The 13,808-nt window shown below is 40.0% G+C and overlaps 2 protein-coding genes across 4 annotated transcripts; one reads left to right on the top strand and one right to left on the bottom strand.

Annotated features, from left to right (window-relative positions):
• Positions 1-100: 100 nt before the first annotated feature.
• On the top strand, positions 101-2,958 carry etfbkmt (electron transfer flavoprotein subunit beta lysine methyltransferase). The gene is made up of 3 exons (XM_010905420.3): positions 101-1,078; positions 1,174-1,304; positions 1,382-2,958. Exons 1-3 carry the CDS (start codon positions 780-782, stop codon positions 1,729-1,731), a joined length of 780 nt encoding a protein of 259 aa, XP_010903722.1. The 5' UTR covers positions 101-779; the 3' UTR covers positions 1,732-2,958.
• Positions 2,959-3,867: 909 nt separating this feature from the next.
• amn1 (antagonist of mitotic exit network 1 homolog (S. cerevisiae)) lies at positions 3,868-12,223 on the bottom strand. 3 transcript variants are annotated; one of them, XM_020056566.2, is made up of 7 exons: positions 12,107-12,223; positions 11,819-11,951; positions 11,372-11,501; positions 10,794-11,011; positions 5,170-5,226; positions 4,314-4,425; positions 3,868-4,024 (listed from the first exon to the last, which is right to left on the bottom strand). In XM_020056566.2, the coding sequence occupies exons 1-7, from the start codon at positions 12,130-12,132 to the stop codon at positions 3,930-3,932; spliced, it is 771 nt and encodes a 256-aa protein (XP_019912125.1). In that variant the 5' UTR covers positions 12,133-12,223; the 3' UTR covers positions 3,868-3,929. The 3 variants fall into 3 exon arrangements, with proteins under 3 accessions (XP_019912125.1, XP_019912126.1, XP_019912124.1); XM_020056567.2 differs by having other exon boundaries at positions 3,925-4,179; XM_020056565.2 differs by lacking the exon at positions 3,868-4,024 and having other exon boundaries at positions 4,193-4,425.
• Between the last annotated feature and the right edge of the window lie 1,585 nt (positions 12,224-13,808).

Genomic DNA, 13,808 nt, shown 5'->3' with positions numbered 1-13,808 from the left:
ATAATGTTGACATTTTAATGTGGTATGGATAAAAGCCCAGGTGTTTTCATCTATTAATGAAAGGAATTACTTCAAAAGGTAAAGTTTCCTTTAAATTGCAAGTGGCATTCGAACTAGACAACATCGCTCTTGTTTTAGTTCAATCAAGGTGTTTGATGCTGTCTGACTGCTTATATATACTAAACAAAAATATACATCGTCCTATATTTCATGAAATAAAATAACCCAGATATTTTGCTTGAGCAATGAGCTTTTGTTATGACGAACCACCTTCTGAAAATGTTTATTTTTTTTACACTTCGGAACCAAATGTACTTCGCATGGGCATTTTAAAACCGTTACACTGGTCCCGTCATGTTTTTTGTCCGTGTGGGTTCAAGCTGGTTGTTAGGATAGACTGTATTTTCGTGTGAAATGGGGATTAAATACTGCTAAACATTCAGCTGTAGTTATTGTTTTTATTACAGGGACACGGTGTAGAATCTTGCCTCTAAACAATAACAAAACATATCTCTTCCTCGTCTTCCTTTGCTGAACGAGACAGGAATAGTATTAGCAAGTCCATGGTGGTTTGTGTGGGTAGGATATTACTGCAGTTGTCGAAAGCGAGATTACAAGTGAATGCAAACTGATTGACGGACCGCCGAGTTTAAATAGACGATGTCTCTGTCACTTAAATAAATTTAGTAGAAAGATATTATGTGAAACATTAACTGCATTTATGTACTGGTAATTTACATACTGCCAATTAGCTTCTAGCTAGTTAACAATTAGTAACAATGTTATTGTTAAATAGGCGTGCAATTTTGTACCTTAAAGACAAAGGTTTCATGAAAATTGTCCAAGCACTTTGCACTAGTACTACAAATGGATACCTTCAAGACTGTGTCTCGGATAATGATATAAAGAACTTCATTAAAGAAAACACTGAGATAGTAAACGAACGCAACTTGACGCCAGAAATCCGTCTGAGACTGTTCACACCGAACTGTCGGTTTTGGCATGCCAGACCAGAACTATGGCCCTTCTCTGACCCATTCTGGGCAATCTACTGGCCAGGGGGACAAGCCCTTACCAGGTACATGTGTTTATGATAGGAAGGCACTATGGTAGTAAACTGAGAATCCAAATCACCATTAATAAACCCTATCTCAACACCCTGTCAATCTCCAGGTATCTCCTGAGTAACCCTGGCGTTTCAAAGGGCAAGAGAGTGTTAGATCTAGGGTGTGGCTGTGGAGCTTCAGCTATTGCTGCCAAGTTCTGCGGTGCTGCTCATGTTGTGGCAAATGACATTGACCCAGGTAAGACAATACATTTATACATTGATTATATCCCTGGGGTAGAAAGACCTCCATCCTCATTCTGCCTCTCACTTCAGTTGCAGGCATCGCGACCCAACTGAACTGTGAGCTGAATGGTCTAGAAACAGTTATGTTTGAGAAGGAGAACATAATTGGTTCAGAGCCAGGTGGATATGACCTCATCCTCCTGGGAGACATGTTCTATGAGGAGGCATTAGCGGACAGCCTCCACAACTGGTTGAACCACTGCATCCAGACTTATGGGACCCAGGTTCTGATTGGGGACCCAGGGCGGGCTTCTTTTGAAGGACATGGCATCAGGAGACTTCTGCGTCAGGAGGCTCAGTTTGAACTGCCTGAAGCTGTTAGAGAGGAGAACTACGGACTCACTTGTACCACGGTGTGGCGCTACCTGCCAGGACTCTGACACACACACACACACACTCTGAAAGTCTTGTTCACACTGGCATTTTGAAGTGAGCCATCTCACATTTCTCTGGTATCCAATTGCTAAATTTCCTTGCATCTGCCAAAAAGCTGTGAATCGGTTAATTTCATGTCATTTTTCAAGACTTTGTATGGTTTAAAAACAGATTCCTGGCCATGCAATTTGTCTGAAGAGTCAAATATATATTGTCCCTCAACGGTTAGGGCTGCCTCAAATGATTGGTACCCTAAACATTTTGACCAGTAGGGCTCACACAATGACCAAAAAAACTAAGCCAATTTACTTACACAATAACTAGGTTTTGAAGCATGAATTTAATGTTTTAGGTGAGTTACTACATTTTGCAGACATGCCATAGAGGGATGTGCCATGAAACAGTTGTGACAATTCTACTTAATTTAGAGAATAAGACTGTTTAAAAAAATTCTGTTTTTTTGTCTGTCAGGAGAATGAAACATTTCTGTAATTGGACCTTCCAGCAAAACAAGCGCACTGAAATAAATAAAATATAGGAGCAAGGTTTAATCCAAGGGATTTCAACTTGCCATGAATTGACTTTATTTACAATACACAATATGTAATGCTATACGTATAATTACAGATTGATGTAATGTTAAATATATAATTACAGACAATCAGTGCATTTATCTTATTGATAAATGCTTCTCAATAAGAGTTATAGTCATGTGAATTTAATATAATGTAGAGTGAGGGCTCTGTGTGTGGCTGGCCTTCACTGATATGGGTTGAAGACTGTTGAATGGCCTTGTAGTCTTGTATCTGTGATTGTTTGGGGTACCAGTGATTGCCTGGCCTTCTTTGTAGACACCTGTGGTACCAATGATTAGACATTTTGTATACTCAATGTGAAGTGATGTCTTTGTACATGTGAATTGATTCAGACCCGATGGGTTAACTTACAAAGTAAACATTGTGCTTTGAGATTTTTACTTTGTGTTTCACAAAGTAAAAAAAAAATGCAACGAAGAATGCCAATCATTTGAGATTAGGGTATTTGACAAATCTTGTAATTGTTTGATAAACAGTAAGGTCTGTCAGTACCCCTGCACACCCTCTAGATAACTAAACATGAAAACTATACATGTATATTTGTTTTTGCCTTGAAACTTCATGCATTCACACTTCAGTGGATTGAGCTCTGTGATGGAAATTCCAATGTATCGACACTCGGAGTAAGGAACACAGAGACAAAGTTCTCTTTGTACATTATAACCGTTTTATTAACTATTATGCACATATGAGAGACACGTCAACTGCTTACACACACATAATCGTCTGAGGTGTCTCTAACTCCATACATGAACAATCCGTATTTATTACATAGAAAAAGGGGTGTGGTAAGATGCTGCCATCGGTCTTGTCACAAGAGTTTACCCAAAGGGCGGGCTGTCCCCCCACCTTATCCTTCTCAACTCCTGAGGAGACACAATGTCTGGATAGTCAACAGAGACACTAAAGGGTTATACAGATTTACGAGTACCCCTCTAATCCACCCGTGCCGGTCAAGGATGTCTCCTATTCAAACACCAGACCCCTCTCGGTATCTTTAACTAGTAACTCATTCATACATGTATAGGACGACAAAGAATACATCCTTCTTCTAGGCAGGAGGACATGGCCCAAATACCTAATAATCCTCTGATATTATACAGACATGTGTGTCACAATAAAAGTACAGATTTACATACCAGCCAATAGACAGACATTTCTCAAATGCACCTTAGTTCAAAATTTCCATAACAGCTCTCATATCGTGACTGTGGCATTTAGTATTCTTAAAACTGAAAGCAAGTAAATATTTATTACATATAAAAAACAAGACTGTTTAACAAAGCATTCAATGACCTAACAGTGGAGGGAATCCACAATCCTTCCAATCTGAACACATTCCTATTCTGAAACGTTTATCTGCCCAACATCCCTGAACTTTTTTTCAACATTTTATTTTCTAAATGAAAGACTGCATCACGTCTTTACAACCAAAACAGAGTGCCTCCTGTGTGCTTCCAACCACTGTTCAGTCAGGGAAATGAATGTCAGAAGTGCACTTTCAGGTTTTAACTCCTGTTCATGATAAGAATGACATTACAAAGCTGAGATTCCGATGCTTTTTTTGTTTATTGGAATGTAAATCATCACTTCGGTCTCAGACTCATTTATACTGTTTGAACATTTTCTAATTCCATTTCCATCACAGTTGTTATCTGCTTCTGTGCTCCTCTGAAGTAGGTCCAAACATTGTTCAGGAATTCTGGATAGAGGGCAGATATGGTTTTCATGTAACGGATAAGGTCAGGATAATCTGTTCCTAGGTCGGCATCTACATGTAACTTCGCCCTCAGTACACTGTCCATGATACATGTTGTAACTTTACAGGGCTTAAAAGGTTCTGCAGTGCCTCTTGATCTAAGGTAAAGAGAAGGTTAGGGTTTATACAGTTGTGAATATACAACACTTATCTCTATTGACTACCAATGAAAAAAAAACACACACAGGCCTGGACTGGGTTACATAACAGACACTATGAGCCAAGATCTCACCAGTGATGAGGGGACATCCTGTAAATATGAAAATCTGGATGTTTGGGCAGTTTGTGAGGACAGCCTTCACAGCCTTGTCCGTCAGGTTACGACATCGGGCCAACTGGAGTTCCTACAACACATCCAATGACATTGGAAGTGGCAACCTTGACTTCCATCCAGATGGGAAGAAGTGTACAGTTTTTGCATGTGTCTGGATGATAAATTGCTAAAACTATAACCATCACATTCAGTAAATGTGGACAGACCATGGTCTGTGTGTAGACTGAGTGAACATTGATATAATACCATAAAAGGGTAAATATAGGATACATACAGCCCTGGAAAAAATTAAGAGACCACGGCACCTTTTTCTTTCCTTTCCAAGAAAGTCAAAAAGGAAGGTTTTGAGTAAGGAACAGAAGGGTTAAAATTAAGAAACCACTGCAAATTGAACGCTTCTGTTCCTCACTCAAAACTCAACTTTTCTGGAAAGGAAAGAAAAAGGTGCAGTGGTCTCTTAATTTCTTCCACTGCTGTATTTGTGATTGGATAATGAACAGACAGTTCTAGGGTCTGAGGACATCTGGTTGGCTAATGACCATAGTCTTGATCGCAGCCTCTGTATTCTACCATATACGACTGTTCACCATTGAGTTAACAATTAGGATTGGGGTTAGGATAATCTGTTCCTAGGTCGGTTTCTATGCCTAACTTCTCCCTCAGTACACTGACCATGATACATATAACTTAACAGGGCTTAATGGGTTAACATTCCCCTTAAATGGTATTGAACCAGTTAAGGCTGATGGCAGTAGGTAAAGAAATGTTTGAACCCACAAGAACAATTCTTTCCAACAGACATTGGTGTTCTTACCTTTATACTGTTAGAGCACTGTGCAGTTGCTAGCCCAATAACACCCTCATCTGTAACCTGAAACAACAGGTAGCACTTTATTTGGACAGTCTGTAGAGCATGTATAGATGGACTATGAGTAATTTCAACTAATTATCTATTAACCCTAGTCACAAGCCTAATCCTATACCTTATTCTAACCCACCCTACCTTACGGAAGAAAGCAGTTGTTTATCAACAGAAAAATTATTGATACCATCCTGAGTTTTCTCAATACATAAAATAATCATCAGGCTGGGCAAACTAAGGAAATTCCATCTGGCATGCAGTAGTTAATAAAAATAATTTAAGGAGTAAAGAAATAACTCACCAGCCCATTCTTTTACATCTGAATAGAAATAATTTAGATATAAGGGACCTATTGTATCAATGATTTAATTTTTGCCATTTCTGACCTGCAAATAATTAATGATAAACAAATTACAAAAACAATGTGGCCCTTCATTTAATTAAAAAATCCTGATGTGGCCCCGGAGCCAAAAAGTGTGCCCTTCCCTACCCTAAACTCTAATTCCATCACTGGCACATCGGGTCTCAATTAACTAAATATAACTACTTGGCGGAGTCAGGTGCACAGATACATAATGTCCCAGAGGTTCTCAAATGGAACATGAGGCCTGGGGAATGTGAGGGCCAGTCAATGGCATCAATGCCTTGGTCATCCAGGAACTGCCTACACACTCTGGCCACATGAGGCCAGGCATTGTCCTGCACCAGGAGGAACCCAGGGCCCACTGCACCAGCATAAGGTCTGACAATGGGTCTGAAGATTTTATCTTGGTACCTAACAGCAGTCAGGGTACCGTTGGCTAGCATGTGGAGGTCTGTGCGACCCCTGTAGAGGTATTTTCATAAAATGTATCTGTACACACAATCCCACACTTATTAAAACATTTAAACAGGTCACTTGGGCCTAAGGGCCCATATATTACTATTTTTCTAAACGGTCTGTTTGTAGATTTTTCCACATTTAATTGTTAAGAGAGATGAACAATAAGGTACATGGTTAGGATTTCTGTGTGTGTGAAGGCCAACAGCTGTGCTCTGTCTTTCTCCTTAGTATACTTGAAACTAATGAGCAACAATATATTTCATGTGGATGACAGAATGATCTGTGGCTTGTCTGAAGGATGAGAATATCAGCAATATTGATTGTTTCACTGAGCTCAGAAAACAGGGAGTCATTAACTAAGGTTTCCTAAGGAGAATCAGTTTCATGGCTCAATTATTTTTAGAAAACTGACTGAAGCGCCCTGTTAAAGGGTGTTAGTTATGTGCATTACTTTTTTAGTTCACATGTATAATGTTTTGCCATCGGCAAACAGCCTTTCTTCGTGGTAGTCTTCCAATAATGCACATCCTTTGCATCCTATTAGATCGATAGCCCTCAATACATGTTAATCCAAACAAAGGCTGATGCCATTACAATGGTACCAGAGTAGACTGCAGGACCACTGATATCCATGGTCTATATCGTGATACTAGATCAGGGCCGGCTCCAAGCATAAGCAACATAAGTGGTCACTTAAGGCCCCCAACCGCTAGGTGGCCTCCGACTGCCAGGGAGCCCCTGACCAATAGAGGAAAGGGGACCCCAAATGAAATTTTGCTTAGGGCCCCTAAAAAGATTAGAATTTTACAGAACTGTGGGGCCTAGAAAAGGTAGCACGAGAAGCCTGGTTATGCAGTGAAATTTGATCTGCACACTTAGACCAGGATGAGAAAGGAAGGAGCAGGCAACATGTGGATATCATTATCAATGAATTCCTAACAGTATCTGTAATAGAGAGGCTGCCTCCTGAACCTCTATAAAACCTGTATGAAGACAAAGAGCTATTGAATTGTATTTCTGTACTCCTTCAGGTCTGGGACTATGATTAAAACCTTTGACACGATTTTAGCTCTTCTCATTCAATGTATTTGATTTGTACTATACGAACATATGGAATTGTTTTAAAATTGAGATACTATCAGTCATTTATTAGATGTTTTTAACTTTTTTTCACTTAAATATTCCTGCCTTAACATATACAAAAGCAAATATTTCAACAAGGTTTGTCAACCTTTTTATCCACTATATTTTAACAGTTCAATAGACTGGAGGTAGCATATTATTTCTCTAAGTCTTGGTAGCTCCTATATCTTACTGCATTTTGTTGTACTGTACTTGCTCAATGACAAAATTGAATCAAATCAAATCTTCTCAGGCAGTGTGCCCTGTGTTGCCATACCAATGACGCAGCCTGTAAGTATACTGTCAATGGTGCATCTGTTGAAATTTCCAGAAAGAAGGTTCACCAAGAAATTACATCTTTTTGGTGTGAGGTTGCAGAAGAGCAGTTGCATCTTGTTAACCACAGCGTTGGTGTGGTAAGACCATTTCAAGTCCATGGCGAGAAAGCTTTTTGACCTTCTCTGCAGCATCGCTGTCAATCTGTGGGGATTAAGGCAGTGGTACCATCTCCAGAAACCCACAACCAGATAGCATCTACCAGTTTAACAGCAAATCTGAATATTCATGCACTTTAGAAGAAGGAATAAGAAAAGGGTGGGGTCCAAAAACAGGCTGCACTCAGTCTGGTAGTGGAAGAAGAGGGACCAGAAGTAGCAGAACCCTGTTGATCCTATTGACTCCAGGCCCAGCAGTGGTAGGCACACATGCTTTTTTCACCTCCATATATCCTCAGACTTAGTGGAGACCCCCATCAGGAATTTCATCAATGGAACAGAAGGCATAGGGCAGAAGACATATGGCTGAGCAATTCTGCATCCGTTTCTGTCCTATCCTGAATCATTCATAAGAAACCATGGATATCCGGAGGGTGTTCCATCCCTCCAGTACAATTCCAAAGACATCTACGCCAATTCACACTGAAGCTTTTTTGGTGGTTCGTGGTGGCCCAACACCTTACTGAGATTCTTTATTTAGTTTTTTTAGACCTATGCATGATGTCAAGGTAATTAAATACAAATTTGGGCTATTATCTGTCCACTTCCGGTTTGGTTATTTGTCTTTAATGTTTTTCTAGATGCATGAGCAGAGGCAGACATTACACTTACAGTCCAAGCATTTCAATTGCATGGGCACAAAATCCTTACTCTATAGCCCAATCCTTTGTTTTGTTCTGTCTGAGGAGAGGAAAACAACTAGTCCTAGCGGATGCAGCTCAATGGGAATTAGATTAGACCCCTTGAACTGACAGGATACCCAGCTGAACATTCATGGGATTGAGTAGTTATTAGTAGAAATTACCCTAAGGGCTGTAGGAGTGTCACTGAGTCAGTGACTGTTTCATGCTTTCCGAGAGCCTTTGTGGTCTGTGGTACAGCAACTGGGATGTATTCCATTCTCACGGAAATGATCCACTTCAAGAACCTGTCAATTTGCTCTGCGTACTCTTAATCACAGCACATTTTCAGTGTTATGCTCGAAATGATAAGACTTCGGTCACCCCTATAAACTCAAGGATCACCATTAAACCGGTGTGTAGGAGAACTTTGTACCATCTGCCTAACAAATATAGGCAGTGACACTGAGCTGTGCTCTGGAAAACAACCAGAATTTCTGTTTTGACACTGCTTTGAACAGTGAGAGACCAAACAGATGAACATGGAGTATATGCAGGCCTGACCTTGAAGTTTGGCAGACTGGTACAAACCCTCAGAGAAATGAGTCTGTCTCCAGAATATAGCCTATTCATGAAAAATGTCACTTAAATGTAATATTACACATTTGCACCCACTTCATGCACATTAGCTGAATTAACAAAATAACTCATTCAAACCAGCATTATATTTTAGTTGACCATTTAACAAAAGCTGTAAACCAATACTTTTGGATTAAACAAAAATTCTAAATTGAGAAGAAGTTTTGCAACCATCTGCTGTCACTTGTTTGATGAGAGATGATCCACACCATAGTGAAACCAATTAAAGACTGGGCGTGCAGCCTTTCCAGGCAGTGAATCGTGGAATAAAACTACTGTGATTATCTTCATCATTTCGTGAAAGTCATAAACCTTTCTAAGGGATTTCAAATCAGACATCCTTCAGATTAAAACATTTATTTTTTGAGTGGCCAGCCAGCAGCTAGACAATAACCTGACCTTTTTTCATGTTTTAATTAAATGAATACATTTTAGTTTCATCCAAAAAAACATCTATACTGTCTTCCGCCCCCCCCCCCCCCACCCCCCCCCCCCCCCACCCGTGAGGCGTCTGCTCCTTAAACTAGACACCTATTTATTTGTCACTCAGTTGTGCACCAGGGCCTCCCACTTCTCTTTCTATTTAAGTTAGAGACAGTTTGCGCTGTTCTGCGAAGGGAGTAATACACATCAGTGTACGAGAGCTTCAGTTTCTTGGCAATTTCTCACATGAAATAGCCTGAATTTCTCAGAACAAGAATTGATTCCTTTTCGAGCTCACCCCCCCTCCAAAAAAAATCTGTGAGCCACCACCATGCTTCACAGTGGGGATGGTATTCTGTTCACTATAAGCCTTGTTGAACCTTCTCCAAACACAGCGCTTATGGTTGTGACCATAAAGCTTTTTGGTCTCATCACTCCAAATTAGTGTGCCAGTAGCTGTGAGGCGCATCAAGCCGTTGTCTGGCATATTGTAACCAGGCTTTTTTGTGGCACTGGCACAGTAAATGCTTCTTTCTGGCAACTCGACCATGCAGCTAATTGTGAAACAACCACACCTTTTTCCAGATCAGCCTGTATTTCTCCTGAGGTGATTTCTGTTATCATTATGATTTAAAAAGGAGCCAAACAACTATGTGATAATAAATCATCTCATCTTCAGCCGCTTATCCGGTATCAGGTCGTGGGGGCAGCAGCTCCAGCAGGGGACCCCAAACTTCCCTTTCCCGAGCCACTTTTGCCAGCTCTGACTGGGGGATCCCGAGGCGTTCCCAGGCCAGTGTTGAAATATAATCACTCCACCTAGTCCTGGGCCTACACCGAGGTCTCCTCCCAGCTGGACGTGCCTGGAACACCTCCCTTGGGAGACGTCCTGGGGGCATCCTTACCAGATGCCCGAACCACCTCAACTGGCTCCTTTCGATGCAAAGGAGCAGCGGCTCTACTCAGAGTTCCTCACGGATGGCTGAGCTTCTCACCCTATCCCTAAGGGGAGAAACCAGCCACCCTTCTGAGAAAAGCCATTTCAGCCGCTTCATATGATCACTATCATTAAATAAAAATGTTTTTTGCATGATCAATTATTTTCATAATCAATGCCAAAATGTCACAATTTCTGCCAGGGTATGCAAACTTATGAGCACATCTGTAGCCTTTTTTAAATGATAAACTTGGATTAGCAATCACAACGTGCCTTTGGATCACAAGAGTAATGACTGCTGATAATGGGCCTCTGTACGCCAATGTAGAGATTCAACTGAAAATCTGCCATTCCAGCTACAGTAGACATTTACAAAATTAACAATGTCCACAGTGTTTTTCTGATAAATTTTATGTTATTTTCATCAAAAGCACTCCTTTTTTAACAGGGCCTGTTTAATCTTTATATAAAGCATCAGGGAACTCCCAATAAGCATTTCACTCACTGTATTGAATTACCTGGGTTCCGGAGAGGTTGAGGGTATGCAGAAAACTACAGTTCCCTAAAAGCTCCAAAAGGGCTCTGTCTCCCACATCAGAGCAACCCCATAGGGAGAGGACCTCCAGGGAGCTGCAGCCATGTGCCAAAGCCAGGACACCCTCATCCGTCACTGCAGTACACCCAGTAAGGTCTACCACTTGCAGTCGTGGACAGGAGGCTGCTAGAGCTCTCATACCTACAAATTATCACCCAATTAACAGTCATGTTGAGCAGTGACACTTATTCCATATTATGTGGAACTGTATTCCGATGGTTATGAAGTATTGTACACATCTAAGAACAATGGTAGAGATGGTGGCTGAATTTATGGGTATGGTGATGTGACAAAAATGCTAAGTGTCATTATGGTTCTAAGCATTTAGATGTGTAGCAACAATAACACAGAGCTGGAATATAGTGAATCGTAAGTGGCTTGCTTTTGATTCATTGTCTTGTTACACCACCATAGTTGTGCATGCATCTACAAAGCTTATATACTTGACTGTACAATTTAGTCATTGTTAAACACAGAATATTACATTTGGTAGGTAGATACCCTCTGAGGTAATGCAGAGGTTTCCCCGGAGAAGGATCCTCCGGAGCTGTGGACAGTGGATCTGTTGTAGGGCTGAGTCAGACACTATGCAGTTCATCATGTCCAGAGTGTGTGTCCCAGAATGCAACAGCTGAGGGCAAGCCATAAATAAGGTTGGAGGCTTTAAATGGTCAAAAGCTGGGTCCCACCCACTTGACTACATTAATGAGTCCACTGTTTAAAATTGTTAATTGAATAGGATATTGCTAAGCCCCGAATGTATTGTGATCCTAGCCACGCCTCTGGTGTGAAGGAGTTAGCCCAGTAAGTAACAAACAAAATGAATACATAACTTTTGTTAGCCTAATCCTTAGGCTCAATTTAGACATATGTGCAGCTGGAATAAGAAACTGTATACTAATTAATTCAAAACCACATTGGCTTTATTTCATAATTAATATAACTCACCTGACTGATGTTTAGGTCGGTCAACATGCCCTTTAATGACATAATTCGTAACAACTTGTCTTTTAGGGACGCAGGTAAAGCCATGAAATCACTGAGGTAACTGTCCGCATACAATGCAACACATACCGCGCTTCTGCAGAAGGGAAACGTACAATAATAAACACATTTCGCGTAGTTAGCTAGCTAAGCAAGTATACCTAACGTTAGCCTACTGTACAATTTTTAAAAATCACATTTGACAGACGCACCAATAAACACTGCTATAACCTGCCAGAACTAGTAACTCACATATTCAAAAGCGTGTCCACTGCCATAACAATGCAAATTTAGAGAACGGGTAACAGACAAGAAATGCTTTGGGATATATGAGGGGCAATAATGACAAATAACCGCACGTCACTCTTGTTTATGTTATGAATGAGTCGCGCGGTGCATTGTAGGAAATGTAATTTGGATAATATAAATAATTATATATATATATATATATATATATATATATATATATATATATATATATATATATATATATATACACACACAATAGAAATTATATAAACCACATACTTTTTATGCCCAATTTACTTTTATATTAGTAAAATGATCCTGCTTCATCAGTCTCTCCCCGTCTCCCCCAGCAACCACTGACAGTTCATGACGAGCACTGCGGTAAAGTTAGCTTTATATTCAAGATTAGAACTTTGAAATTCAATACCTCATCAACGAAAGACAGCAATTACATATTGTGAATCCGCTGGCGATAGTGAACAAGAAACACTCCTTGTTTTTCCATTTCGGTTTCATATTAATCTTCCAGAGTCGAAAAGAACATGAAAAAGTGCTTTCCTACGATGCGAAGGTTAAGGCACCGTTTTAAAAGTGCACCATTATGTGGTCATTTAGATGAAAAACGTCAGTTGCTTATGTAAATTTCAATAAGTCGTCTCAAAATTACCAACCAATATAGCTTCAACGACAACTGCTCTACCATCAACATTCTTTAGTTTTCCAATATTTCAATTTTGGACATTATTAATAGTCTATAAAGCATTTGTCAATAACAAATGCTCAATTACTTGGACCCAATAAAACGTATATGAAAATAATCAACTGATATAGATTCAGGGAGACCTGCTCTACCATCAATATCCTTTAATTTGGCTGTTTTTTCATTTAGGATATTATTACTAGTTTCTAAAGCAATTTTTCATGAATTCTGTTCAATAGCTCTGACCCAATAAAACCTAGATGGAAATAATCAACTGATATAGATTCAGGGAGACCTGCTCTACCATTAACATCCTTTAATTTTGCAATTTTTATTTTGGATATTATTACTAGTTTTAAAGCAATTTTTCATGAATTCTGTTCAATAGCTCAGACCCAATAAAACCTAGATGGAAATAATCAACAAGGTAAGTTCCAAAAAAGGGTCTCTGTTTCCCACACCATAGTTTTGTTCAGCATAGTGTTAATTTGCGTTAGAAAAAGCACATAGGTGGAGCTTGAGCGGAGTACCTGACCGCTGGGATAGAACAGCTTTAGCAGGGATACATGGAAGGAGGGAGATATCCAGTACTGATGAGGTCTAAAGAATCTTAAGAATCAGCCGGCAATTGTACACTGTTTACTGGGGGGCAGAGCCCCCTACGTAGCTGCAAATCTGAGGTTGGTGCTAGTGAAGTCTAAAACTGGCAAGTACAAAGAATACAGAGATAGTTATTCCTGTTGGCACCAACAACGTTAGTATGAAACAATCAGTGGTTATGGAGCAGAACATAGCATCTGCGTGTAAATTAGCTAGAAAGATGTTTTGGCATCTTCCCATCTCTGATCACATGTTAATATCTTTTAATATTAACTTAACACTGGCCAAAATAAAACTGCCACGTGTCATCTCATTCCGTAACATTAAGGACATTAACTTAAACGTCCTCTTTCGTGATATCGACTGCCTCCCCAGTATAAATTGTTTATCCACCCCTGATTAACT

The sequence above is a fragment of the Esox lucius genome, chromosome 19 (assembly GCF_011004845.1).
Source record: "Esox lucius isolate fEsoLuc1 chromosome 19, fEsoLuc1.pri, whole genome shotgun sequence".
Taxonomy (NCBI): domain Eukaryota; kingdom Metazoa; phylum Chordata; class Actinopteri; order Esociformes; family Esocidae; genus Esox; species Esox lucius.
The sequence above is the reverse complement of the archived record's forward strand: the minus strand, read 5'-3'. Positions and strand labels throughout refer to the sequence as shown.